This window comes from Erinaceus europaeus, chromosome 3, assembly GCF_950295315.1.
Source record: "Erinaceus europaeus chromosome 3, mEriEur2.1, whole genome shotgun sequence".
Lineage (NCBI taxonomy): Eukaryota > Metazoa > Chordata > Mammalia > Eulipotyphla > Erinaceidae > Erinaceus > Erinaceus europaeus.
In genome coordinates, this window is record NC_080164.1 from 65,236,605 (window position 1) to 65,261,999 (window position 25,395).

Below are 25,395 nucleotides of genomic sequence, written 5' to 3' on the forward strand. Positions count from 1 at the left end.
CCATCTTTGCTGTCTTCATAATAATTTAATGGTTTCTGAGTTTTCTATAATGTAGCTGGTTAAGCCAAAATTTACTTAACTATTCTGTCAACTGTTTCTAATTTTGTCTCTACTTTAAATAATACTGTAATAAACATTTTTGTGTAGAAGTCTTATTCTGCATTTGGGATAACTTTATAAAACACCGTAGAATTGGCATTATTTATATTTATAAACACAAAACTTGTCAGGTATGTAATCAATGACATTACCATTATTAACGTGTGTCCGCTTAAAAAGCAAAAGAATTTTTACAAATGTATTACTGAATGAGCTTATGTCAATTTGACTATTTATTTATTTTACCAGCTTACTGCTTAGCTCTGACTTACAGTGGTGTTGGCGGTTGAACTCAGAACCTCTGGTGCCTCAGGCATGGAAGCCTTTTTTGGTAATTATTATGCCATCTCCCTAGCACCCCCTTCCCCCACTAAACATTTTTTCCCTTTTATTTGGCATTCCTTTGATCATACTTGAGGTCGGACACATTTCCACCTTTGTTACTTAGTTGTACCTTTGCTTCGATGAATTTTGTTTCATGTATTGTGATCCGCTGGAGCATCTGATACGTCAAACATTAACAGATAATATCAAGAAATAGTCATCTAAAATTTCAGAAAGCATTTTATTAACGTCAAAACAAGGCACAAAAATACATGGATTTTTTTTTTTCAAACAAAAATCTCTGATTTGAAATAATTTAGTCCTACATTCAAAATATCTTCTAAATTATACAATAATTTAACCTTTTTAAAATAGAAAAATAGAATTACTATACTCCTAGACTTTCTCCCCAAATAACCATTTTCCCTGTCCTACAGAAGTTTCTTTTTCTCTTTTCTACAGAAGTTTCTTAATGCAGCACTGAAGTCTGTGTTGGAAGGTACAGTTCCTTAAAAATCTGGCTTTTGTTATATATTTGATATGTCTAGAACTTTAACCATTTTGAATTTATTTCTTATAAGGCTTGGTGTTTGTATTGCTTAAAGCATGCTATTGATCATACAAAGACAAGTACAAAATTAATGACTTAAAAATCTAGTATGACAGATCTCAACTTTAAACCAGTCATGTATAGCCTATTTTTAATATACTCAAGCCCCTTTGAAAAAGGGATATAAAAACATTATATTTACATTTTTATACTCTCAGTCTTGACATTATAGTAGTACAAACATAATGTATTACAGGGGAAAAGTCAGTATCCTCTATAGGATATATATATATATATATTTTTTAAATAACTTTCTTTTAGGGAAAGTATGTGATTACTTTGTGAACTCTGAGAGTTAAAAATTCACATATTCACCTACTCTTTCTAATTTTACAAATGAACTAAGTTATTCTTTAAACCACATTTAAATACTAAATAAATTCAAATAATAATAAAAAAAACTCCTTTTAGACAACATTCACAATTATATAAATTTAGCATGAGCTACTTCATAAGAACACACAAAACTGACTCACCCTCAGATTTCTTCAATAACAGAGAGACCAATCAATCTACAAAGCAGCAACACCGAGGATTTCAGTGGTCCTGGGTTTAACTCTCCTCCAGTGTCTACAACTACAACTATGGCCTACATAGGGGATTGCTCACAGGAACACTCAACTCAGTCAGGTCATGAGATAGTAAGAGGTGACACAATTATCACTGAAAGTATCAGACACATTTTATACCCAGTGAAAACAATTTTTTAAGAAGACTATTAAGAAGGAATTCTGCTTTCTCTGGGTGATGAGAACAGTTTATATTTTAGCTTGTAGCTAAGCCATGGAGAGAATGTCATTTACTAGCTGCTAAAGTAATAGGCAGTTTCCCTTATTATCACACTTCTTTATCTAATTCCCAACCTCATACTATTCAAAATGTAGATCCTGTTGTCTCCAGACAAGTTCCTATTGCCTCAGAATCTCAAGATTCTGCATTTCAAAACTTAACTAGAATGATATGATGAGTTGAGGGAGAATCTGTCTCAAAATATGAGGAGTGGTATAAATAAAAATCGTAAGAATAAGAAGACAGTAGTTACTTCCAGGTAGAAAACAACTGTGCTGAGGGTGGAATATATCAAAACCAGAAAATAAGTAGATGCTGGGAAACCTAGCAGATGGGCCCATCCCTGTGGCTGAGGTTACATGGAAGCTATACTTAGAATCGCTTCCCTTAGAAAAGACGCCCTAAACCAACGGCATCTTGAAACCTCTATCTTTCTCAGTAACGTTTGCCCGTACTTCTCAGGTTTACTATTGAAAAGCAATTTGAGGTGGTGGGGTAGATAGCATAATGGTTATACAAAAACACTTTCTGGAGGTCTGGGAGGTGGCGCAGTGGATAAAGCATTGGATTCTCAAGCAAAAAAAACTCTCATGCCTGAGACTCCAAAGTCCCAGGTTCAACAACACCCCCCCCACCCATGAGCCAGAGCTGAGCTGTGCTCTGGTTAAAAAAAAAAAAAAGTAATTTGAAAATTCAAGAGTAATATTACTTGAAATAAACCTTAAAAAAACTCATCTCTATAAAATGAGTGTTAAGTGCAAAACGTATATTTTGAATGAAAAATGTATTTGTAGTTTCTGAATAGGAAAGAGACATAGTGGGGGTTGTATTATTAAATGGGAATCTGGGGAATGTTATGCATGTACAAACTATTGTATAAAGAAAAAAAAAAAGGAAAGAGAAAAAGGTCATTTAAAGTGTTTGGAGGGAAGCAATTACAGAAGTTGTTGTATGCTTTACATTGGGTTGTTCTAGCTCTCCCCCCGCCAAGAAAATTGGATCAGTCCTGCTAATTTCGCGGGCCGCTTGGCCCCGCCCCAAGGAACCCCGGGAGGGTTCCAGAGTTCCAGAGTTCGAGAGTTGGAGAGTGGAAGAGTTAGAGAGTGTGCTTGGTGCCAACGCGGGGGAAAGAGGCAGCAGAGTTCTGTTTGGTGATTAGTTTGTCTTAGTTTATGAATCGTTGTTCTTGAATAAAGAAATACAGCTTCCCTGCCCAGCTGTATGTCTCTGGTCATCTCTGTTACCCGCCCATGAAGCTAGCCCGGCCAGCTAGAGCCTCCGAATTTTAACAACAAGAAGTCAGACCTTCTACCTTCTGCAACCCACAATGACCCTGGGTCCATGCTCCCAGAGGGATAGAGAATGGGAAAGCTATCAGGGGACGGGGTGGGATACGGAGATTGAGTGGTGGGAATTGTGTGGAGTTGTACCCCTCCTACCCTATGGTTTTGTTAATTAATCCTTTCTTAAATTAAAAAAAAAAAAAGTGTTTGGAACCATTAGGACTTTAATGTTTCTCAATTCTGAATTCAAGTCCCTGAAGTCATTCTCAATTCTTTTTTTTTTAATTTTGTTTATTTACTTTCCCTTTTATTGCCCTTTTTTTTTTATTGTTGTTGTTGTAGTTCTTATTGTTGTCATCGTTGTTAGATAGGACAGAAAGAAATGGAGAGAGGAGGGGAAGACAGAGACAGGGAGAGAAAGATAGACACCTGCAGACTTGCTTCACCGCCTGTGAAGTGACTCCCCTACAGGTTCGAACTGGGATCCTTAAGTCTTGTGCCACGTGCGCTTAACCCGCTGCACTACCACCCAACTCCTGTCATTCTCAGTTCTAACTAGGTTAGGATTGCTTCAGAGGAAGACCTACAGGATTTTAATTTTAATTCCCATTCTAAATGCCTACTAGGCTTGTATCTTTGGTCATGAGAACAATAAAATATTTCACATTTACATCATACTACATTAAATATCTTTTAAGTTGACAATGCTCTGCATTATTTTTTAGAAAAGATACAACCAAAAACTGCAAACTATAAGTTATATATATAATGTAACAAAATACTACGTAAAACTTCGTTGATAGCTAGAAAACGATTGATTGCTATTGATGTACTATGCAGTAAAATCTGCTGTATTATGAAACCTACCATGCCAAGATTAACTAAAAGGCTATAGGTTCCATAAGGTTCACTGGTTGAGTCTCCCAGTTGTTGGGGAGGAAGTGATGTGGGGACTCCTGTGACCAGGTCTCCACCACCTCTCTCAGGCAGGGTTCAGTAGCAGAGCATGCACATAAGGCCTGTGTGAAGGGACTCTGGCACAGCAAATCTTTAGAAAAGTGATTCTCATGCCATCTCTATGTTTTTGTGTTCCTCTGGGCTCAGATACATAAAACATAGCTAACGTATGATTTGATGTGCATGTGAAAATTTCAAACCAAAACTTTGTACAGACACATGTGTGTGCACACATACAGGAGACCAACCATCTAAGCAACCTTATCATCCAATATTAACCAAGTTTTACTTATTGTCTAGCCACTTTAGTATAAACCAATTATTCACAAAAAACTATTATTACATCTAGTAATGACAAACCCAACAGACAGAGACACTGCTTTCATACACTTCAGAAGAATCACATTATCTCAAAAGTCAGTGGAAGAATAACAGAAGTGTTTATGTGGAAAAAAACAAAAACCAAAAAACCTGGAATTGCCACATTCTTCAGAATAGAGAGGAAACCCAAATCCACATGCCTGCCACCTATCAGCTAAGGGCCTCTGGGCACATACTGTATTGCTTTCCTTAGGTTTTATCCAAGGCCAGGTAATTTAGCTGATATTCAAGAGTTCTACATAGGGTTGCAGAACTCTTCTATCATCTGATTCTTAATTTTAATACATCTTTCCAAGATATCTGCAATAAAAACATTGTGTTATATCAAAACTCTCTTAGTCTTATGAAAGTCTTGCCCATTCACTAGATTCCATTTACATGGGTTCTAATCACATTATCTTTTCTGAAGAGAACATTTTCTCTGCCATTTCAGATCTGGTCATGATTTCCTAAGGAGGGAAAAAAAGAAGAAGAAATGAATCAGATTGCTAATGCTTCTTCAAGAATTTAACAAAATTCTCTAATCTCTCAATAGTCACAATTTTGTGAGGAACAGAGAACATTTCACAATAGATAAAGAATTGTTGAATATATAGAACTAAACCTGTATGATCCACATTTCCTAGTAGCTAAGTGGAGAAGTTAGGAGGTTTCATGTCTTCTTAGCTACAAACATTTCCAGTACAAAATCACCAAGAAGAGGCAGGATTGAACTACAACGGATTTTTCTTTCTTTCCTTTTTCTTTTTTTTTAATTGCTGCCTACCTGGTTTATCACTGAGGCTCAGAGTCTGCATGATGAAAACACCATTCTGGTGGCTATCCCCCCCTCCGCCTCCTTTTTGTCTTTTATTTGATAGGACACAAGAGAACTTAGGAGGAGGGGTCTCGAAAAGTGGGGGGAGAGAAAGAGAGATACCACTCATCAAAGCTGGGGGTTTTGTGCAGGGTAATATGTACACTCAACCAGGTGTACCATTGCCCGGCCCCTTAATCAGGTTTTTAGGATAACTCATCTAAGGACTTGCCTCATTTTATACAATTAATGTACATTTGAAACTATACATCAATTATCAAATGAATACTGTCTGTCTTAGAATCCACAGGCAGGGCCACTACTCCAGCCTGACAATGTCAAATGAATACTATCAATGCCATTTTATTTCATTTTTACAAGTGTCCCTCTAAATTTAACTAAGCAATTAAATTGACATTCAAGAGCCAACCTACATAGGGTTGTAGAACCCTTTTGCCACTTGATTATTAATTTAACTACATAGTACATCTTTCTGTAGAGTTAAAAATACTGAACTCAATAGTTTTGTAGCAAGATACATACATATTGGAGCTTTCTCAAAACTTCTCATTCCACAAATGCCAAACTAACAGGCTAGTGCCAGAGTAATTTTCTTTACTTTTCAATAAATAGAGCTATAGCTTATCTTATATTCTCTATCATATGTTATTCTTCAACTACCACTACTTTCCCTCTATTTCTCATGGAATAATCTACTGTTCCCTGCATCTATCCTTTAATTCCTAAACTTCAGACTTCCTATCTTGGTCCACCCTTTAATGTACAGCTGATCACGGTGCTTGCTGTGGCACCAAGGATCGAACCTAAGACCTCTTATGAATAGAAGACACAGCTCTGCTGCTCAAACACCTTTCAGAACCCCTAAGCCCACTTTCTTTGTTAAGACTTCCTACTTAATTAACAAAAGAAAGCTAGAAACTCTACTTAGTACTTGGGACAAAAATATTTACAAATACAAGAGATAAACAAGATGTCATTTTAAAGTCTTCTAAACTCTTAACTATAAACACAATGTTGAAAACTGACTCAAAATCTTATCAGTTTTCCCCTCTGACACCAACAAAACATATGCTTTTGCTATTTATCTGTTATTTATCTTGTTTCTTTTTAAATATTTATTTATTATTCCCTTTTGTTGCCCTTGTTTTTTTTAATCTTTTCATTTATTTATTTATGTGTTACTGGATAGACAGAGAGAAATTGAGAGAGAAGGGGAGATACAAAGGAAGAGAGACAGAGATAGAGAGAGACACCTGCAGACCTGCTTCACTGCCTGTGAAGGTGACTCCAACGCAGGTGGGGAGCTGCGGCTCGAACCCAGATCCTTAAGCTGGTCCTTATGCTTTGCACCACATGCGCTTAACCTGCTGCGCTACTGCCTGACTCCCTACCTTTATTGCTTTTTTAAATTGTTGTTGTTATTGATGTTGTCATTATTGGATAGGACAGAGAGGAATGGAGAGAGGAGGGGAAGACAGAGAGAGGGAGAGAAAGACAGACACCTGCAGACCTGCTTCACTGCCTGTGAAGGTGACTCCAACACAGGTGGGGAGCTGCGGCTCGAACCCAGATCCTTAAGCTGGTCCTTATGCTTTGCACCACATGCACTTAACCTGCTGCGCTACTGCCTGACTCCCTACCTTTATTGCTTTTTTAAATTGTTGTTGTTATTGATGTCGTCATTATTGGATAGGACAGAGAGGAATGGAGAGGAGGGGAAGACAGAGAGAGGGAGAGAAAGACAGACACCTGCAGACCTGCTTCACTGCTTGTGAAGTGACTCCCCTGCAGGAGGGGAGCCAGGGGCTTGAACTGAGATCTTTACACTGGTGCTTGCGCTTTAAGGTTAACCCTGCGCTTAACCCACTGCACTACCGCCCAACTCCCATCTCTTGTTTCTTGTTATACTGTTTTAAGTGAGATCCATTTCCTTTAACTTTGTCTACATACCAATGTGTTAGTCTGTTCAACTTTTCAAAAGTAACCTTAAAATAATTTTTCAAAAGTAACTCAATTTCTGAAATACAATTCTACTTTGTTAAAGAAAAAAAAGAATTTTAAGTAAACAAGCAAAATATGTATTTTACCTCATCTGAGTCCACTAACACTGGAAGAGCTCTGAAATAAAAGACAAAAGAAAAGTTGACAATTATGAAAAGACCATTTGTCAAACAGAATTGCAAGAATGCATTTTCCCCCTGGCTTCCCACCTGCACGGGAGTCGCTTCACAGGTGGTGAAGCAGGTTTGCAGGTGTCTGTCTTTCTCTCTCCCTCTCTGTCTTCCCCTCCTCTCTCCATTTCTCTCTGTCCTATCCAACAATGACATCATCATCAACAACAACAACAATAAGAACTACAACAGCAATGAAAAACAACAAGGGCAACAAAAAGGGAAAATAAATACATATTAAAAAAATTTAAAAAATTAAAAAAAAAAGAATGCATTTTCCATTAACTCTCTTCTCAACAACAGGAAAACAAATGATCCCATTCAAAAATGGGGAGAGGATATGAACAGAATATTCATGAAAGAAAAGATCCAAAAGGCCACATACCAAAAGGTATGTGAAAAAATGCTCCAAGTCATTGATTGCCAGAGACAACAATGAGATACCACTTCAATCCTGTGAGAATATCATGCACAGAAAGTAACAACAAATGTTGGTTAGTTTGTAGGAGCAAAGGAACCCTACTGCACTGCTTGTGGGAATGTCAGTTGGTCCAACCCCTGTACAGAGCAGTCTGGAGAACTCTCAGAAGGCTAGAAGTGGACCTACCCTATGACCCTGTAATTCCTCTCTTGGGGATATATCCTAAGGAACCAAACACACCCATGCCAAAAGATCTGTGTATACCTATGTTCAGAGCAACACAATTTGTAATAGCCAAAACCTGGAAGCAACCCATATGTCAAACAACAGATGAGTGGCTGAGCAAGTTGTGGTCTATATACACAATGGAATACTACTCAGCTATTAAAAATGGTGAATTCACCTTGTCTTGAAAGGCATTTGAAAGAATCATGTTATGTGAGACAAGCCAGAAAGAGAAAGTTGAATATGGGAAGATATCACTTATGGACAGAAGTTGAGAAATAAGAAAGGGGAAACACAAAGTAGACCTTTGACTAGCTTTGGTGTATTGCACCAAAGTAAAGGCCTCTGGGGGGTGGGGGGTAGGAGGAGGACCTAGGTTGGGGGTAAGAGTGTTTGGAAATTTTACATATGTATCAATAACTATATTTATGCCAACCATTAATCCCTCAATAAAAAAAGAAAAGTGGATATTTACACATCTGTAAATGAAGAGGGAATATTTTCTTCTACCCACTTGAGATCTTCATCCTGTGGAAATAGTTTTTATACACTAGCATTAACTTAGCATCACTGGAAAGCAGAATTTTAAAATAACTTATACAAAATCTAGGTACTTAAATTCAGATGCATGACACTGTTAAATTTCTGCACATGTTCTAATAGACAGAGGGAGAGAGACAGACAGACACCTGCAGATCCACTTCACCACTTGTGAAGCGTCCTCCCTGTAGGTGGAAAGCGAGGGCTCAAACAGTCCTTGCACATGGTAACACGTATGTTTAACTGGGCACACCACTGCCCACCCCTCTATTCTAGCATTATATTTTACTTTTATATGTTCTAATTTATTTTTTATTTTTAAAAAATATTTATTTATTCCCTTTTTTTGCCCTTATTTTTTTATTGTTGTAGTTATTATTGTTGTTGTTACTGATGTCGTTGTTATTGGATAGGACAGAGAGAAATGGAGAGAGGAGGGGAAGATAAAGAGGAGAGAAAGACAGACACCTGCAGACCTACTTCACCGCTTGTGAAGCGACTCCCCTGCAGGTGGGGAGCTGGGGGCTCAAACCCGGATCCTTACACCGGAGCTTGTGCTTTGCGCCATGTGCGCTTAACCCACAGCACTACAGCCCGGCTCCCATTTTATTTTATTGAATAGACAGAAATTGAGATGGGAAGGAAAAATAGAGGGGGAGATAAAGAGACACCTGCAGCCCTGCTTTACCATTTATGAAGCTTCCCTGTTCAGGTGGGACCAGGGGCTTGAATCCAGGTCCTTGCACATGAAAATATGTGTGCTCAACCAGGTGTTCCACCACTTGGCCCTTATATTTTCTTTCTTCTTCTTTTTTTTAAGTTATTATTAATAAGAACTCCAACTGTTTGAATGTCAAATTGCAATAAGTCATTAGAGATAAAGCCCTCAAATTCTGATAAAAATTGCACTTAGAAAAATAAAAAAAGCAAGATTATCCTGGTGGTCAAGACAACTTCACCACTCCTGGTAAGCCTTTTTTTTTTTTTTTTCTTTCTTTCTTTCCTCTTTCCTTTCTTTTCTTATAGAGACAGAGAGAAGTAAGGAGATAGAGAGGAGACAGTGGGCTATAGAAAGAGACATCAGCAGCACTGTTCTACTGCTCACAAAGCTTCTCCCTTGCAGGTGGGGACCAGGGACTTGAACCTCGGTCCCTGAACATGAGAATGTGTATTATTTACGGGATGCACCACTGGCCAGCCCCTAGATTCTGTATTTTTGCTTAGTTTTCAGGTGATGGTGATGTTCTTGATGCTGGCTGCGGAAGAGTCTGGGGGAAAAGATGACCCACAACCATTACAATTACTTAGGTGACTTAGCTAGTATTATATATAAGTTGGTAACATTTGCTTTCATATAAAATATCATAGTTTTAAGATTAGATACTTTAAGCTCAGGTATCTAAATATAAAATTAGATACCTTAAAGAGAGATTCTGTTACAAACTATACTCACAAAATTATCTGAAGTAGCAGGCTTAGCTGTTCCATTAGAAACTGTTTTTGAGACTCTTAATTTTATTCCTTCATCTGTAATGAGAAACATCATAGAAAGATATAGAAAAAATTATAAAACAACATTTCATCTATAACCTCACATTTAATAACCTAGTCAGGAAAATATGTATTATTTAAAGGAGACTTAAAATAGAATCTTTGGGCAAATGCTAACTTTAGTATACATTACTATATACTTTAAAATACATATATTAACTCAGGAACAACATAATGGACCCCTTTGGGGGCCCCCATAGGACCTTGCCCTCAATGTGGATCAACAATGGTAGAGAATGTTCCATCCTCCGAAGGGGGGTTGGATAACATACTCTACCTAGCACTTGAGGAAGATGGGTCCTGAAAGTGGTGCAACTCAGAATGTTCCTACTTATGGCCACAGAATGCAAGTTTGGATCTACTGGGATGTAGAGGTTACATAGGCTCCTATGCTGAATATGGGCCTCAGATCAAATCAGTGGGGTTTACAGTCAACAATATTTATACACTTTTCCCATATTTGGGAGCTACCCTCTTCCCTGATCCAACTTTCTAGCCCCTTTTCCAGCCATGACATCATCTCCCCAGACAATAACCTGGGTCTATCTGCATATCAGATGTCAGGCTCAGGCAAAACTAATAAAGTCATAGGCCCTTTGGAATATACCTAAAATAGACCTACTAGCTATTTCCAAAATGGAGACCCCAAATATTCATCTGTAATATTCCAGCCTTTAGGTTCATGATTAATCAACAATTTGTATGACTTTATATGTTAGCTCTTTTTCAGCCACTCTGTTCTAGATGCCACCATGATGCCCACCGGACTTCCCTGGACAGACAACCCCACCAATGTGTCCTGGAGCTCCACTTCCTCAGAGCCCTTCCCCACTAGGGAAAGAGAAAGACATGCTGGGAGTGTGGATCGACCTGTCAACGCCCATGTTCAGTGGGGAAGCAATTACAGAAGCCAGACCTTCCAACTTCTGCATCCCACAATGACCTTGGGTCCATACTCCCAGAGGGATAGAGAATGGGAAAGCTATCAGGGGAGGGGATGGGATATGGAGATCAGGTGGTGGGAATTGTGTGGAGTTGTACCTCTCTTATCCTAGGGGTTTAATGTCTCCTTTAAAAAAAAAAATAGGAAAGCTATCACATGAGGGGATGGGATACGGAGCTCTGGTGTTGGGAATTGTCCCTTTTATCCTATGGTCTTGTCAGTGTTTTCATTTTTATAAATAAATAAATTAAAAATATATATACTTTATATATTTATTTTGGACAGAGACTGAAAGAAATTGAGAGGGAAGGGGAGATAAAGAGAGAGAGAGAGAGAGAGAGAGAGAGAGAGAGTGTGTGTGTGTGTGTGTGTGTGTGTGTGTGAGAGAGAGAGAGAGAGAGAGAGAGAGAGAGACCTGTAGCATGGTTTCACTGCTCTTGAAGCTTCCCCCTGCAGATGGGACCAGGGGCTTGAACCTGGGTCCTTAGATACTATTATATGTGCACTCAAACAGGTGTACCACCACCTGGCTCCCCATAACGTATGCTTTTGTATTTTGGGGGGTTTTCTATTTTGCTTTTCTGTGCTAGCTGGGATATACAATGGTGAATGAAATACTGCACTTTGTTGCCAATCTTGGAAGGCAATCATTCACTTTCTCAGTATGATTTTATATATATATATATATATATATATAATTAGCATCCATGATGCTCCCAATCTGATGCTGTGGCTAGAAACCAGGACCTCATACACGGTAAGATGTGGCTGGACCCTCTAACTTCTTTTTAAGATTATTCTTTCCCTTTGGTTTTCAATCATTTAACTATGATGTCCACATGTGACTTTCTTTGTATTCATTCTCCTTGGGGCTCAATGAGCTTCTTGTCTATAGATTCCTCTCCTTGATCATTTTTAGAAAATTTCTGACCAGCATTTTACAAAATATCTCTTCTTTTTTGGAGCTAACTATTCCTTAAAACTGTATTATCTTCCTGGACATATTATGTGCTTATGTTTTTTTATGGGAGGATTAATGATTTACAGTCCACAGTAAATACAGTTATTGGTATATATGTAAAATTTCTGAGTTTTCTACAAAACATTCTAACCTCCCACCTAGGACCTCCTACCCTGGCTTATGGTGGTACAGAGGATTGAACCTGGGACTTTGAAGTGTCAGGCACAAGAGTCTCTTTGCATAACCATTATGCTATTCACCCCTGCCCGGCTGTCTTTTTCTATCAACTATGTGCCATAGTTTCCAAGGTCACAATTTCCAGTTTCATCTCATGTCTGGTAATTATTACATAGTGGCTATTGAGGATGGTATCATATAGTCTTGGGATTCTTTTATATCTTTCTCTGGGAGTATTGTTTTAGTGGAAATTCAAATTACATCTGGATCACTCTTGTAGGAACAGGTTTTTAGAGTTTATAGCAGTGGGTTCCCTTCAATTTAAGTTACTCCTTGAGTGAATTTTAGTGGTTCTACAATGTGGTCTTTATTTCACTATGGACTTTAATGAAAAAACCCAAGGTATTTACCCAAGTCTTTCCAACTTGTTGAAATTAGAAATTTGCAGTGGGCAGATGCTGAAATTTCTGTTCTGCATTTATTTTTAAAGGTTTATTGTATTGTTAGGTATGAGAGAATTTCACACGAGACTTGTGGTGCTGGAGACTGGACCAGGAAGCTCAGGCATAAAAGACTGATGCTCAACCAGTTGAGCCATTTCCCCAGCTGCATCTGTTGTTTGTTAGCCCATTGGCTATTGTCTTTTTATTCATTTCATAAGAGTCTCACTTGCACATACCCAGTATAGGCATCAGGTAAGTCCCATGACTTCAGAATTTCCCCCCTTTTATGATTCTCTATGTTCTGGAGTTCAAATTTCTAAACATTCTTAAAGTCCTAAATTCATTCCCCCCACTGCCAAATTCACTTTTCAGCTGATCAGTAAGATTGCATATATATATATATATATATATATTCTAACCATTGAACCATAACACTAGTGAAGAACACACTCTGGACAGAGGTTCTATAAATGTAGGAGTAAAGAATGTGGTTCTCACTCTCCACTTTCTGCCTGCTTTTTGTTGCTCTACAATACCTTAAAATAAGTAATTTGGGTGGAGGGTAGATAGCATAATGGTTATGCAAAGAGGCTCTCATGCCTGAGGCTCCGAAGTCCCAGGTTCAATCCCCCACACCACCATAAGCCAGAGCTGAGCAGTGCTTTATTTATAAAGCACTGCTTTATAATTTTTAAAATTATAATTATATAATTTATAATTTTTAAATTTATTTATTTATTTATTTATAAATAAATAAATAAATAAAAATAAAACAGATAATTTTCAAAAATATCTTTCCATATTTTAAACTAGTTATTAGCAGGGCAGTGAGGACAGTATAATTCCCCCCATGATTATTAGAATTATAAACTTTAACACTAAATTTTAATATTTTTGTAATAAGTAAGATTTCATGATTTCTCTCTCTCTCATCACCACCAGGGTTATTACTGGGGCTTGGTGTTTGTACTGCAAGTCCACTGCTTCCAACAGCTATTTTTTTCTTTTCATGTCTTCTCTTTTCTTTCTTTTTTTCCCTTTCTATTTTATTTGTTAGCACAAAGAGAAATTGGGGGGGGGGGCAGAGATAGAGAGGGGAAAAAGATAAACACCTATAGGACTTGCTTCACTACTCATGATGCATCCCCCTTCAGTTGGGAAGTGGGGGCTGAATCTAAGTCCTTGTGCTTGGTCACATGTATGCTCAACTGGGTACACCACCCACTTGCCTCCTCTTTTCTTAATAGAAAAATCAGAAAAACAAAAAGAATTAGTTGTGAGAATAAGATAAAAGGAGGCTAAAGCAAGTGGGGACACGGAAGATACTGATTATGTGGACATTTCTGCTGAGTAGACTCATAGTATTTTAGATCATTAAAGAAACAAACAAAAAAGTTAGTTACTGGGGGCTAGGTGGTAGTGCAGTGGTTTAAGTGCACATGGCACAAAGCACAAGGACTGGCTCAAGGATCCAGGTTCGAGCCCCCAGCTCCCCACCTGCAGGGGGTTTGGGAGATAGCATAATAGCTATATAAACTGACTACCATGCCTGAGGCTCTGAATTCCCAGGTTCAAGCCCCAGCACCACCATATGCCAGAGCTGAGCAGTGCACTGGCAATAAATAAATAAGTCTGGAATTAAGCACAATATATAAACAGCTTTTTTTTGGTTTTCTTTTTAAGAGCCAGGTTTTTACACATGTGTGAATGCACCACTCCCAGCCCACTTTTTCTCTTAGATGGAGAAAAAGAGGCAGAGACAACACAGCACCATAGCACTACCTCCACTATCATGGCCTTCTCATGTGGTGACAGAACTCCAATCTGGGTCAAACAATGGGCAAGGTAGGTGCCCCACCTGATCAGTTACACTCCAACCTCCAACTAGTTCTGTGTGAAATACTTCAATACTTAAACTTCAAGTAAAAATAACAAAGTTCATCAATGACCTTCAAAATATCATTACTGACTTTTCTTTTCTTTTTGTCACTATTTATCACAATAGGAGTTCCCTCAGATGTAGTCTAAAAATATTTAAAGGGAAAAAAAAGTATGTGGCTTTACACCATAGTTATAGGTACAATTCTTTTTTTAGAAAAACCTTTTTAATATTTCCTTTTTAAATGTTTGTTTAATATATATATATATATATATATATATATATATATATATATATATATATATGAGAGAGAGAGAGAGGAAAGAGGAGTTAGGGAGACAGAAACACCTGTAAGCACTGCTTCACCACTTGTGAAGCTTCACGCCTCTATATGGGCATCAGAGATTTGAACCCAGGCCTTTGGGCATTATAACATATGTCAACCAGTTCACCATGGCCTGGTCCTCAGATACAATATTTCTCTGTTACAATATATACAACGGTCATTTAAAAAGAAAACATATCGGGAGTCAGGCGGTAGCGCAGCGGGCTAAGAGCATGTGGCGCAAAGCACAAGGACCGGCGTAAGGATCCTGGTTCAAGCCCCTGGCTCTCCACCTGCAGGGGAGTCACTTCACAGGTGGTGAAGCAGGTCTGCAGGTGTCTGTCTTTCTTTCCCCCTCTCTGTCTTCCCCATCTCCATTTCTCTCTGTCCTAACAAGGACAACATCAATAACAACAATGAAACAACAAGGGCAACAAAAGGGAATAAATAAATAAGTAAAAAAAAAAAAATTAAAAAAAAAAAGAAAACATATCACTCACTTAAATTTTCAGATGTTACCATAAATTCTTCAACTTCATCATCTGAATCATCTATTAGGGGCATGAAGGCATATCTATAGCAAAAACAAAGAATAGTTAGTTCACTAGCATGCTCATATTTGTTCAATTTTCAGTTTATATCTAAGAGTCACAGCACATTTAAATATCACATTTGAAAAGTTTCTCATAAAGTAAAAGTTACTTTACTCTCAATTGGCAAAAAATATTATGAAGAAACTGTGAAACTTGAGCTCCCAAGCCCTGCTGGCAAAGGGACAAAATCTTTCTGAAAAGCACAATCTGTAATATATAATATTCAGAGAAGGAAACCTCCTGATGTACTTTGTCAAATTTACTTCCCTGCCCACTATTTTTTTTTTTTTTTTTTTGCCACTAGGGTTATCGCTGGGGCTTGGTGCCTGCACTATGAATCCACTGCTCATGGAGGTCATTTTTTTCCTTTTTTTCTTTCTTTTTTTAGTGGATAGAACAGACAGAAGTTGGGTGAGGAGGGGAGAGAGAGAGGGAGAAAGAAACACAGACTCCTGCAGACCTTATGCCAATCCTTGGTACTATGTGCACTCAACCATGTGCTCACCATCAGCCCCCCATCCCAGCTCAAATTCTTTTAATGTTTATTATTATTATTATTATTACTGAGTTGTCAGAAAAGTCATGATATATTCTGCTGTGCTTTTCTATGCAAAAATGTATCATGACTTTTCCAACCACTCAATATTTATTGGATAGAGACAGAGAGAAATCTAGAGAGAAACCCGCAGCACTGCTTTCACTATTTGTGAAGCTTCCCCCCTGCAGGTGGGGACTGGGAGCTTGAACCCAGGTCCTTGTGCATTGCAACGTGCACTCAACTGGGTGTGTCACTGCGTGGCCCCTGAAATCAACTTTCATGCTAGAGGCTCTGCAGGTGCCAGGTTCAATCCTTAATCCCACCATTAGCCACTATTGAGCAGTGCTCTGGTTAAAAGAAAGAAAAAAGAAAAGAAAGGAGTTGGTAGTGGCCAGGGTTGTCGCTTTGTGGTATAGTGCCTGCCTTGAATGGATAATGCACTGGGTTCCATCTCTAGCACTGTATGAGAGCAATAAAAGAAGAAAAAAAAATCTGGATGGTAATTGTAGCCTCTTTCCCCACTGCCCACCATAAAAAAAGTAATTGACAGAACTATCCAGGTTTTATAGAAAACACATCTTAAACAAGAATGTACAGATCAGTGTATATATGTAAGTATGTATCACTACTGTATAATTTTTTAAAAAATCAGAGAGAAATATACACAATGGTGTACAGTGCTTCCCCTAGGGGAAAAGGAATGAAGCAAGTGAACATGGGGCTTTTCCACCTTTTTGAACTTAGCTTTCAAGTACTTTATGACTCTGGTCCCCCTTCTTCTCTACCTCTATCTCCCACAGTGTAAGTGGTATTAACCAAACTGCCTGCCCTAATGGCCTCCCAAATATACCATGTCTTTTTGTTCTAATCTGGAAAACACATATTTTTCCATTTGTCCTTAACTGTCGTGCTTTCTTCCTCAAGGCATAACATAAATAATGCCTTTACACCAAGTCTTTATCATCCCTCCTCACTGGTTCCTGAACTCAGTTCCTGTCTACTTCACCATTTTTTTTTCTTTTTTTTTTTAGATTTTTTTTTTATTAATGAGAAAGATAGGAGGAGAGAGAGAAAGAACCAGACATCACTCTGCTACATATACTGCCGGGGGTCAAAGTCAGGACCTCATGCTTGAGAGTCCAATGCTTTACCCACTGCGCCACTTCCTGGACCACATTATTTCACCATTTAGTAATTGTTTCTACTTGACTGCACATTCCTTAAAAGCAAGGACTACTTTCTATTGGTTTTATACATGCATTTCAACACTGTATGAGATGACCAACAAATGCTTGCTAAACATGAATTTTCCTATATTAGATACCTTTGATTATTTGCTGATGGTCTCCACAAAAACATTATTACAATAAGGATCAGTGAAAAAAGGAAACTCCAAAATGCATCATCAACCCAGCGTTCCATCCAATCCTATAGTAAGGACAATTCAAACATGAAAAGTTAATTTTCTGATATACAGATTTTTCCATTCAAACAATACACATTGGCAATATTAATAAACCTTATCAATCAGTAAGTCTTCAAAATAAGTAAGTACTGCTTTAAAGAAACACAATCTAGAGCCCGGTTGGTGGTGTAGTTGAGTGCATGTTACAATGTTCAAGGACCTGGATTCAAGCTCCTGGTCCCCATCTGCAGGGGGAAAGCTTTGCAAGTGGTGAAGCAGTGCTGCAGCTGTTTCTCTGTCTACCCCTTCCCTCTCAATTTCTCTGTCTCTAATAAATGGATAAAATTAAAAAATAAACCATAATCTAAGAAATACTATATAAATCAACATGGTTTACTTTATAGTCAAACAAATCTCAGCATTATCATGTAGTGCCATAAAAAGAAATAGTTTAAGATAATTCAGAGTTTATTTACTCTGTTTTATTTGTTTGTTTATTTATTGGCAACAGGGTTGCCAGCACTACAAATCCACCACTCCCAATGGCCATTTTTTTTCCTTTCTTTTTCATTTTTTTCTTTCTATTTTATTGGATAGGACAGAGAGAAATGGAGAAGGGTGGTTATGTGGCAGTTTAATAGCAGAATTAGACTTAAGTTGACAATAGTACTTTTGTTTTTTTAAAAAAAAACTTAGAAAGATATACACAGAGAACAACCAGAGCTCTGGCTTATGGTGGTGCTGATGACTGAACCTGGGACCTCGAGTCTAAGGCACTGAAAGTCTTTTGCAGAACCATTATGTTATCTCCCCAGCCCATGTCTGAAATGTTTCTAAAAAGCTGTTTAGTATTACAAGTATTCCCTTCCATAACTTTTATGATTAACAGAAAGATCTTTAAAGACTATTAGAAGGGGGCCAGGTGGTGGTGCACCGGTTAAGCACATACACTGCAGTGAGCAGGGTTGCAGATTCAAGCTCCTGCTCCCCACCTGCAGGGGGAAAGCTTCAAAAGTGATAGAGCAGAACTGTAGGTGTCTGTCTGTCTGTATGTCTCCCTCTCTGTCTCCTCCTCCCCTCTCAATTCCTCTCTGTCTCTATCCAATAATAAATAAATAAAAACATTGAAAAAAAATTAAAAAGAAAATGCTTTAAAAAAAACTATTAGAAAGGTCTGAAACATATACTTCAAGTGAGAAGTACCAAGGTGTGGGAGACAGGAAAAAAAATCTATAATATTTAGTATTTTCTCTTATTAAATTATCGCTTAGAACAGTAGAAGTTCAGGCCTTTCAGTGTTGTTTCTAATTATTTAAATGTTTATACAGAATTACAAACTAGCTCTAAGTCAAGAACTCTTACCCTCAAAGTTGCTTTTTATCTTTTAAGTCTAAGAAATGTATCTTTTTCTAACTATATTTTGAATGTTTATAATGAGTATACTACCTTAGAAACATGTCAGATCTAAAGTTTATAGTGCCATTTAAATATTAAACAATCCAGTTTCTTGGTGTGTAGGAAGAAAAAGATCTCTTATTTTCTTAAGTGACAAAGGATGAGAAATGCTTTTTCAAAACATATAAAAGAAGTTGAAAAAAAAGGTCACAATAATAAAAGTAGATTTCAGAAGAATTTTTTCAAATTCACTGAAAGGCAAGAATTGTAATTCTACACAAAAGAATTTAAAGTAAATAGAAGTAGAATGATTATACTTACTGATTGACATTTTGCAATTCTAAATGTCTTAGTTGTCCATATCATAAACACTACAGAAGCTGAAACACATCGAGAATCAACCTTAGAAGGAACATGAAAAACTAAAGTAATTTGTTAGAAGAAGAAAAATTAAATCTCTTACCTACTACAGCAAAGATCAGTGTATTTGTAAAGTGCCTGTATAAAGAAAATTTCACTGTGTTCTTTCTTAGTCTTAAAGTCTTCATAGTTTGCGCTAAACTTATAAAAATGTGAAAAAAAATGTTAAGGAAAAAACATTCACAACAGCAATAAACAGAACTAAAAAGGAAATAAGAATCCACATTTCCAAAATTAGTACTGCTAGCACTCCTATTATTTAAAGTTAAAAAAAAAAATCAGAAAATATTTCCCTAGCAAATACTACATATCAAGATACTAATATTACTTCCACTCTGGCTTTAGAATTTACCTCTGTCTGAATTACATAAATGTCAGAAAAAAAACTGTAAGTGAGACCTCTATGCGCCCCTGCAGTGCCAGGCTCCTGCAACACAGGGTGAAGCCGTACACATGCTGAACTCGGAGTCCCATTAGGCCAGGTGTTGTCTATAGATCATATTATAGCATGCCATTTAGTTTGTGCTTTTCCATCTCTTTCTCTTTCTTCCTTCCTTTTTTTTCTTGTCTATTCTATTTTGTCCTCTGACTAACATAATTAAGAAGTTAAATGATCTTTCAGTTTTATTTTGTAAATAAATTAAAAAAAAAGAAATATGTCAAATAAAGCAAGGCTGGAGTTAGGTAAGGAGAGGGAGGATTTATTTTTTTAAAAAAATTACTGCAGGGCTCCAGAGATAGCTCACCAGATGGGATGCATGTCTTACCATGCACAAGGTCCTGTTTTGAGCCTGATACTACCAGGGGCACTACAATAGCAGGGGAAGCTCCTTGGATGGTGGAACTGGGCGTGCTCTCTCTCTCTGGCTTTCTCTCTCTAGATAGAGACATAAAAGAGATACTTACTGATTGACATTTTGCCAATCTAAATGTCTTAGTTGTATATATCTGATATATATATATATATATATGTATGTATGTATATGAAAGAAAATGCATGTGTGAGGCTGTAGCACTACAAAAAAAATAATGCAATAGGAGGAGGGGATTATGACCTTATAATACAGACTTTTTTTTTTTTTTTTTTTACTACTGGATCTCCTAGGTCTCAAAGGTCAGGCAGGAAAGAGTTTTGCTTTTATGGAGAGGAGTAAAGCAAACTATAAAGTAGCAGGTATGGAGAAGTGGGTGGGTGGTCTCGGAGGTAGCACAGTGGATAAAGCACTGGACTCTCAAGCATGAGGTCCTAAATTCAATCTGGCAGCACATGTACCAGAGTGATGTCTGGTTCTTTCTCTCTCCTCCCATCTTTCTCATGAATAAATAAATAAAATATTAAAAAGAGAGAGAGAAGTGAGTGGTGTTGACTGACCTAGGACTGACATTCCTTGAGGTGCAGATTCGGGCGGGGGCATTAAGATGCAATGGGTGGATAAGCTCAGGGCTGAGGTAAAGTTAACACTGCCAGCTATGAAGAAGTGAAAAGAGGCATCTCCTCTGGCTCCTCAGCAGTGAAGCTGGGATTCAGGCCAGAGGTTGCTAACTATAACTTTTTTCAGAGCACATGAACAAGCTTAATCACGAACCACACACTAAAAATAACAAAGTTGAGCAAAAGAATGAAAGTGGCAAAGTTTGTTTTTATGTCTGTCTTAAGTTCTTAATACCTTGCTAATAAAAAATTTTACTTTTGGGGGTCGGGCGGTGGCGCAGTGGGTTAAGCGCATGTGGCGCAAAGCGCAGGGACCGGCGTAAGGATCCCGGTTCGAGCCCCCGGCTCCCCACCTGCAGGGGAGTCGCTTCACAGGCGGTGAAGCAGGTCTGCAGGTGTCTATCTTTCTCTCCCCTTCTCTGTCTTCCCCTCCTCTCTCCATTTTCTCTCTGTTCTATCCAACAACGAATTGCGTCAACAAGGGCAATAATAATAACCACAACGAAGCTACAACAAGGGCAACAAAAGGGGGAAAAATGGCCTCCAGGAGTGGTGGATTCATGGTGCAGGCACCGAGCCCAGTAATAACCCTGGAGGAGGAAAAAAAAAAAATTTACTTTTGTACTAAAACTACCCAAACTGCTACTTAATCTTTTCAAATGACCAATACGTTACAAAAGATCAATTTCTGAAGTAGCACAGTTAAATCAAGTCTGCTCCCAGAATTTACAAAAATACAAATACACTTCAATTACTACCAGGGCAAAAATCTTTTTATTTATTTTTTTAAAAGAAAGAAATCTTTTGGGGCCGGGTGGTGGTGCACCTGGTTGAGCGCATGTATTACACAATGTGCAAGGACCCGGGTTTGAGCCCGTCCCCACCTGCAGGGAGAAAGCTTTGCGAGTGGTGAAGCAGTGCTGCAGGTGTCTCTCTGTCTCTCTCTCTCTATCACTCCTCCCCTCTTGATTTCTGCTGTCTCTATCCAGTAAATAAAGATAATAAAAATTTTTTAAAAATCATATATATATTTTTAAAAAAGAAAGAGGGAGTCGGGTGGTGGCGCAGTGGGTTAAACGCACATGGTGCAAAGCACAAGGATCGGGTGTAAGGATCCCGGTTAGAGCAACCGGCTCCCCAACTGCAGGGGAGTCGCTTCACAGGCGGTGAAGCAGGTCTGTAGGTGTCTTTCTCTCTCCCTCTCTGTCTTCCCCTCCTCTCTCCATTTTTCTCTGTCCTATCCAACAACGACGACAACATCAACAACAACAATAATAACTACAACAATAAAACAAGGGCAACAAAAGGGAATAAATAAATATTAAAAATAAATAAAACTGCCAAAAATCATTAAAAAAAAGAAAGAAATCTTTAAAAAAAACATTTTATTTATTTATTAATGAGAAAGCTAGGAGGAGAAGAGAGAGAAAGAACCAGATATCACTCTAGTACATGTGCTGCCAGGAACTGAACTCAGGACCTCATGCTTGAGAATCCAATGCTTTATCCACTGCACCACCTCCCGGACCACCCAGGACAAACTCTTTAAAAATTATTGAATAAACAAAATTTTCTATGTTAAAAATCTGGTTTCATTTAATATATTCGTGTGTGTGTGTGTGTTTTAAAGCAAAGAACTATGAAAATCAAAAGCAAATTCAAAACTGCCTAAGCCTCCACTTACCGACACACCTTTAAATTTAGGTAAAGTTTAGATCATTTCTCCTATGAAAAGAAAGTAGCAACTAGAGCAAACAGGTCCCGTTATCCCGCGTGAGAATGACCTTGAAGGTGCTGCTTGCAGCAGTAGGAAAAGGATATCCACCAGCATAAGCCAGAGTCAAGAAGAGAGAGAGGAAGGCTGGCCAGAAGGACAAGATCAGAATCATTTGCCTGTAGCAAAACAGCAAAAACAACAAAACAAATAAGCAGGAAAAAAAAAAAAAAAGAGGGGGAGGTCTTGTGGGAAAGGCTAGATTTTTTTAAAAAAACTTTTCAGGCTATTTTTCTACTACTTTAGAATTAGACTCTTCTAAGTTTAGCTACATTAAGTTCATCAGAATCAAAGGAAGCAGGATCATTGTCCAAAGCACTCAATTCCGTATGTTTGCAGTCCTGCTTCATTTGCTTGTCATTTGTAGTATTTGGGAATTTCACTGTCTTTTCATTTTCATTCACTTGACTATTCATTTCAGGAATGAAAATTACCAAATAGAAATCTAAAAGCAAGCATTGGAAATTCAGGTTCAAGCAGAAATGGATATTACATTTCCTTTCTCTCACCATGATACACCTACCACTCAATTTTATTTTATAATAACAAAAACAAGATTTTCAAATTTCTAGATAAGCTGCATGGTCACAGTAAAGTCACAATGTTAAGGAGAACTGTGATATTTATTTAATGTTCCCATTTTGGTTCAAACAATCAAACTTGTCTACCTATAGTGTCTAAAGTTAGGCTTGGCTGGAGATCATATTCTAAAAGACTGGCAGACTGCTTTTAACCAAAGCAGTAAGATCATCACGAAGTATAAAATGACCTGTCCCCTTAAAAGAAAGAAAATCTCTCACAACCCTATTGCTAATGCTGACAACTACTTTCATTCACAATACTTTAAACACTGTATCCATGATGTGGGAAATGAGTAAGAGCATCACCGCTTTTAAGCTCCACAACAACCCAGATGGTATTGCTAGTTTTTGCTCATGCTTTACAACAGTGAATCAGAACTGGACACTGATATTTTGATGTGTATTTAATCACTAAAGGGCTGAAGGTATCTAGGCTTTTTTATTCTGTAATGTTTCCAAGGTTGTGTTCATTAGAAGAAACAGGGCATATCACAAGGTGGGGGGTGGGGGGAGAAGTCTTGGCAGAACAGAAGTGATACACATTTGATGATCAAATCTATTCAAGCACTTAATATTTGGAATAATAACAGTATTAATGACATTCAAATATTGTTCACGGCAAGTAGCCTAGTCCATGCTAAGTTGTTTCTATGGCTTGGGCTTCACTGGACTTCCACTGCTCTTGCCATATCATTTACTAGTGGATCAGATGGACTGGGAGCACTGACCAAAGCCCAAATTCACAGCAGACTCATATAGATATGCAAGATGCGCAGTGGTGGGAACCACTTTTCTTTCAAAATTGGTCATAGTGGCTCTAGAATGCTCTCCTATTTCTGTGAATGCTGATGCCATGGAATTTTCTGACTCAACTGTAGTCACAGCAAGGACCAGTTATGACTGCCTCTAAAACTTCTATAGTAATAGAGTGGCATTCCTGCAAAGTGAGGTGTGAGTCCCATCTGGATTACTTATTGATCCTAATTATACATTTGTCTCTCTTACTGGAATGTCAATTACTTAAATCTAGGGGTAGTATCTTTTTCTTCTGAGCCTCCTCAGCATACATAGGACACATATAAAACACTTAAATTTAACCAAAAGGAAAAAAAGTATTTTTTTTGTTGTTTTGGGAAGTTGTTACTTTTTCAGCTTCAACTAATAATAATCTATACCTATAATCCTACTATATTAGAAGTAGTATCATTTTAATTATACAACAAGATTATTTTAGGTCACAGTAAAGGATATGTACCATATAAAAATGGAGTCAATAACTGCTAAGATAATGTCACCCACAATAACAGCTAAATGGTTAGAACCCTGAAAGATACAAATAAAGAGGAAGAAAAACTTATTGTGAAATTTCCATTATATTATAGAGGAATTATCATCTGATAAATAAAAAAAAATTCACATTATGTTATGAAATCACATAAATATTACACTTCCTAATAGAACTGTGTTTAAACATATGGAAATTATTAATCTGATCAAGCAGTCAATGCTAATTTGTTATCAACTTGTTCAATGATAATATAAAATTATACTATAGAATGGCAAATAAGAAGTATCATGTCCCCACTTAGAGCAATCATTTTTAAAAAATATTTATTTATTCCCTTTTGTTGCCCTTGTTTTATTGCTGTAGTTATTGTTGATGTCATTGGATAGGACAGAGAGAAATGGAGAGAGGAGGGGAAGACAGAGAGGGGGAGAGAAAGACAGACACCTGCAGACCTGCTTCACTACCTGTGAAGTGACTCCCCTGCAGGTGGGGAGTCAGGGGATTGAACCGGGATCCTTACAATGGTCCTTGCACTTTGCACCACGTGCGCTTAACCCACTGCTCTACTGCCCGACTCCCAGATCAATTATTTTTATTTATCTCCTCTGTACACCAAGTGTACAAGCCGAGACTACTAGTAAAATGGATTCCAGATTTTTCCTACTGCATATGAAAGAACATGAAAAAAAAAAAGTAAAGGAAGGAAAAGAAAGACTGTGGAAAGGTATAATGAAATAACAGATTAGATATTTACTCTAATTGAGATAATAGAGAGGGGGCTGGCAGGTGGCTCACCTGGTATACCAACATGCTACCATACATGAGGAACTAGGTTTGAACCCTGGGCCACCACATGGGAGTGTCTGCAGGGGGTTAGTTTTAAGCAGTGAAGCAGTGCTATAGAGTCTCTAGTTTTCTGTTTCCCTCACTCTCTGCCTAAAAAAAGGAGTAGTGCAGGGATCAAGACCCAGTGACAACCCCATTGTCAAAAATAAAAAGGAGTTAGTACAGAAGTATATATAAAAACAGTTATACCTAACATGTTGACTATGGAAAATTTAAAGAACTGGGTT

The 25,395-nt window shown here is 37.8% G+C and overlaps 1 protein-coding gene across 2 annotated transcripts in view; it reads right to left on the bottom strand.

Annotated features, from left to right (window-relative positions):
- Positions 1–4,329: 4,329 nt before the first annotated feature.
- TMEM87B (transmembrane protein 87B) overlaps positions 4,330–25,395 on the bottom strand; it is a 55,907-nt gene continuing 34,841 nt past the window's right edge. Inside the window, exons 11-19 of one of the 2 annotated variants that reach the window (XM_060187338.1) lie at positions 22,501–22,572; positions 19,291–19,399; positions 19,149–19,207; positions 17,352–17,455; positions 15,397–15,470; positions 10,071–10,144; positions 8,553–8,605; positions 7,348–7,378; positions 4,330–4,892 (exon numbers count right to left, since the gene is read on the bottom strand). In XM_060187338.1, the coding sequence (XP_060043321.1) occupies positions 4,833–4,892; positions 7,348–7,378; positions 8,553–8,605; positions 10,071–10,144; positions 15,397–15,470; positions 17,352–17,455; positions 19,149–19,207; positions 19,291–19,399; positions 22,501–22,572 (636 nt within the window). In that variant the 3' untranslated portion in view covers positions 4,330–4,832. Of the gene's footprint in view, positions 4,893–7,347; positions 7,379–8,552; positions 8,606–10,070; positions 10,145–15,396; positions 15,471–17,351; positions 17,456–19,148; positions 19,208–19,290; positions 19,400–22,500; positions 22,573–24,283; positions 24,358–25,395 lie in introns of both variants that reach the window. The other variant, XM_060187337.1, reaches the window with a different exon arrangement.